General features: G+C 41.9%; 1 protein-coding gene across 1 annotated transcript; it reads right to left on the minus strand.

The window, feature by feature from the left end:
• Positions 1–2,385: 2,385 nt before the first annotated feature.
• On the minus strand, positions 2,386–4,084 carry tcf21 (transcription factor 21). The gene is made up of 2 exons (XM_020638893.3): positions 3,555–4,084; positions 2,386–2,829 (listed from the first exon to the last, which is right to left on the minus strand). Exons 1-2 carry the CDS (start codon positions 3,975–3,977, stop codon positions 2,740–2,742), a joined length of 513 nt encoding a protein of 170 aa, XP_020494549.1. The 5' UTR covers positions 3,978–4,084; the 3' UTR covers positions 2,386–2,739.
• Between the last annotated feature and the right edge of the window lie 661 nt (positions 4,085–4,745).

Here is a 4,745-nt window from a genome sequence, read left to right on the forward strand (position 1 = left end):
TAAACTGCACAGATTTATACTGCATTATCAGAACCCCCTTTCAACAGTCAGGCTGATGTGGGCAGACTGGAAACATGACGGGATCAGCTGGAACTCGATGTGATTTCTTTCCTCCCTCCCTTGGACCTTTTTCACATCACAGTTTGGGCAGTGGTCCAACAAAACAATTAGCCAGTATGGGAATCCCGGCCCTACTCTCATACAGACCCCTCCCGCCCTCCTCTCTATCTCTCCTCCTCCAGCTTGCTCGCTCTCTGCAGCTGGCCCCAGGAGAGGGACGGCCTAGTTTATTTTCTCCACGGTGGTCCCTTTGAGGTGGCGGCGAGGCCCCTGGCTCACCACCACTGATGTATTAGGTGAGGGTCCTTGAAGAGATGTCGGTGAGACTCTTTTATTGCTAAAGCACTCAATCTTATTGTTCATGTTGAAGGAGGTACTGTCCTTTTGCGGTGACTAGGTGAAGTAATGAGTGAGATGACAGTCAGCTAAATCCATCCTGCTAGACTCTGAAAGATGGTTCTCATGACAAATACAGTAAAATAGACATATTGGCCTTATCAATAATGCAAACATCTGCAAGGCAACTTAGTAGACTTCTCAAAACTGAAAAATGCTTGTAATTTAACCTTAAGACCACGTTTTGTCTTGTGTTTCCCCAAAATGTGACCATGACAGTGTCATAATAAGCTTCTCTTTTTGGTGCTCACCATTAAGGTCATAGGGTCATTTATTTTTAAAACGCTCATTCAATTTGAACCAGTGACATCCCGTATGGTCCCCCATGCCATCCTTCACACTTACTTTAAAGCATGGGAGGCTGCCTATGTATCTGTGCTCCGAGTGAATGCAACATCTTTTCTGAGACCTGGGATGTGATTTGTGTTTTGTATATTGTAAGATTTGTATGTTCTGCATCAACCCTTTTTTTTTTTAATTGCTGAATAGTAAGGCTATACATAGTCTTCATATGCCACTGGATTGCATTGTGATTGTATTGTTTCTGAAAGCATGTTATGTTGCAGTGTATATGAAATGTATGAACTCTAACCTGAATTGATTTTTTTTTTTTTTTAAATCTTTAAATATCATTAATTAAGTCAGTAAAAGAGAATTAGCCTATTATTGGCTAAATGTACTCAAAGTAAGTAGGCCTACGTTCTCATAGGAAGTAGAATGGATGGAATCTGTGTTTGATAAACATTTTTTACAGATCGATCTTTAAGTAGTGTTTAAATGCACACATGCACTACGATTAAGAGGAAAATTGGTGGACTTAATGGTTTTAGTAATAACCAATAGCTACCTGTAGGCCTAATTGATGGGCTTCCACTAAATTATAACGGAGAAGAAGTACTCAAACACAAGTACACTTAGGGTACAATTGTGCTCCTTTTAAGTTGCCAGTAATGCAAATAGATGCTATTGTAACCTTATAAAAGTAGGCTAGTAAAATGATTTCTTTAGGCTATTAGAGCACGACAGTTAAAAAGAAGATGCGTTTGAGGGGTTGGCATATGCATTTATGCAGGGCCTATTAGTGAGGATAAACATAAAGGGATTCCGTGTAAAAAAAAAGAAAGGTGATTTACTATGTGAACACATCTGCAGCAGCATCCCTCTTTACACAGAGAGAGAGAGAGAGAGAGAGAGAGAGGGGGGGGGGGGGTGTTTCAGACGGCATAAATAACTGTCCGCATAATGTAAACACAGCGGTCATAACCCGAGAGAATTACAACTACATCCGTGGGCGGGATTACAGCAAAGCGTAGGCCTATAGGTTTTCTAAAACCTCTAAGAAATGCCTAGATGATCTCTGACCCCCAGCAAGTCGTTTCATCCACCATTCTGATTGGCTGTTTTTTTTTTAATAGTCTATCCAACCAGTGATCTCGGTTGGGTGCGTGATGGTTAATTAACCAAAATGTTATCATGCATGCACCATGACACTGTTTACTTTGAATAACGTCATTTTGGATTTAGGCTGTACAAGGGAAATGAACAAACTATAGTAGGCTAATTTATTAATCCCGTGATTTAGGCCTAGCACATTTTCGTTTACCTTCGTCGTTAATTTATCTTTGGTAGGCTATTGGCAGGAAGATAAACTGAAGTTTGACTTGTTTGAACTACAAGCGCCTGAACTGCTTTTAGAGTCCCAAATAATCTTTGAAGGCAACAGTTTGTTTATGTAATGACAACCACGTCCACACTTATCTTCTAGAAACAACAGGGAGACCCTTATCTGCTCTGACGCTTCGGTGGTGCTCACGTTCAGCTCTTCTGAAGGAGAGCAGTGATAACGAAGGTGAACAGGTCAAAGCATTGGCCCACACACGGAATCAAAAATCAAAACTGAATTATAAAAATAATACACATAGCCTAGTGTAAATGTTATACAAATATATTTTATATAGCCTTCACATAAGCTGTACAACAGTAGACATCCATCATAAGGCAACCACCAAAACCTGCATGAGTAAAAATGCATCTGCAAAGTAGCCTATAAAAAAATGCAATAAGGGCTATAAAAGAACGCAATTGATCTTTGAACCAGCAAAGACAACATTGGTGACAAAAAAAAAAAACATTTAAATAAAAGTGTACAGGAACGAAGGAGAGATGAAACTCCCCGTTATTCCCACTCGAAGTCTGCGGAGATGAGGGCATTTCAGTCTTATTCTTTCTTATTTTGAAAATCATTGGTCCATTAAAAACAATAGAGTTGTCAGTGTGGTTTCGTCAGGACGCTGTTGTTCCACATAACCTTGTTGTGTTCAGCATCTCCTTCAAATCGGTCTCCGGCTTCCCTGCAACCATGAAAGGCCACGTCTGCGGAGAAAAACACACCGATTAGAGCTTTAAAAAAAAAAAAAGATCTGAAATCGGAAATCAAATGCATTAACAGACAGAGAGGTAGGCCGAATCATTTGACATTTGCAGTGACCAGGTTAGGCATTGGATTCTCAGAAGTTTATGCATTCAGTTTATTTATTTGTTCTCCTACATTTTAAATATTCTGACCAGCTAATAGGCTATCATACAATTCAACACTTACAACTTCAGCCCATCAAACGAAAAAAGTCTGCAATGATATTTCAAACATTAGCCTATAAAATTGATTTCTGGTAATAATTTAAGGCCAATTTTGCCTATTTATAAAGTATTTTCATTTTTTGCAATTACAATTGATCTGCTTGATAAATGGCAGGCCTTGTTGATTTTAAATTTGGTTCTTGCCGCAAATGATACGGCCATTGGTTTTGCTTTCCCTCTCTCATGCACCTGCGTCACCCAGCAAACCGCCTTGACTGTCACCTTGATGCTCAGCATGAATGAGGCCTAGCTCGTATTCTGTAAACCAGTTTCAATTCAAGAGACAGGCCTAAATTACAGTGGCGTTGCCTTATATAAAAAAAAAACCTTGGTTATAATATTTCGTTAAACAAAGTTTACCCTGTATGCCCTTTTAGCACTTTGGCTGCACTTTTAAACTTTTCAATCAGACTTTTTTTTTTTTTTTCTCAAAAGTTAAACACTCTTGTTCCCTCTCTCACCAGGTTAACAGGGTGGATAAATCCGTTCTCATATTTGTCGTTGGCCAGTATCTGCCGGAGGTGAGCGATGTAGCTGGACGCAAGGCGCAGCGTGTCAAGTTTGGAGAGCTTGGTGTCTGATGGTACCCACGGCAGGGTCGTCTTCAGCCGGGAGAACGCTTTGGACAGGACGCGCATCCTCGCTCTCTCCCGTGCGTTAGCCGCGTTCCTCTGTCCGTGCTTGCCCTCCTGCAGAGCCACACCCTTGGGTGCAGTTTTCCGGGACGCAGTCTTCCTCTTCTTGCCCGGCGCATCGTTAGCGCACGTGCCCTCGCAGTTGGAGCTCTCCCCGGTGCTCTCGCTGGAGTCCTTCCCCGAGGAGCCGAACTTCAGGAGGCCGTCCAGGAGCTCGTCGTCGACATCACTAAGGGACCCGGTGGACATGGTGGACCGTCTCAAAACATTAGAGCAGGAAGGTAAATGCTGGACAGACAGATGTGAACAGACGCGCGCCCTATGAATGTTTTCACGAGCTGCTAATTGTCCATGAACGGAGCAGAGAGGGACAGAGGTTTTATCTCCATGAAGAGAGAGGGCGTTACCTCCTGCTGGGAGGAGACACTGGTGCTGCTCTTACAGGCTTACAAAAATGCATAAGGAATCGTCTTGTATCTTTTGGACAACTTTAAAGAAAGGCTCAACTTAAAGCTGATAATAATGAACAACCTAACATAACCATATGGAATGGAGACAACTTAGGTTAAATCATTACAGAATAAAAAACATGTTTCTTAAATACTATAGGTATATAGGCCTATACTTTTTTATTTATTAGGCTCTCATGTCTTTTACGTAAGCTCATTTTGGTTGACTCTAGAGTCTAGACCTACCCAAAGGGAAATTACACATTCAAACGAGTTTAAGAAAACATATGAAAGGAAGTATAATCAAAATCCCAACATATAAGGACCGGCCTAACTTTCAGCACATCATGCCATTTAACAGGATAAAGTGCAAGGACAGGGGGGTGTCACGTCTCAAATGGCAAGCTGGCGCCTTGGTCCCCTCTGATGTAATGGATACCCGGCACCCACAATCCCCTGTTTGGCCTTCCACATCATTCCACACTGATGCTCCATGCACCGGTCCACTCAGGGCTAAGTCCAAACAAAAACGTCTCTGGAGCTGCTTTGGGAGGGAAATGCTTGCACC

This window comes from Labrus bergylta, chromosome 15 (assembly GCF_963930695.1).
Source record: "Labrus bergylta chromosome 15, fLabBer1.1, whole genome shotgun sequence".
Classification (NCBI taxonomy): domain Eukaryota; kingdom Metazoa; phylum Chordata; class Actinopteri; order Labriformes; family Labridae; genus Labrus; species Labrus bergylta.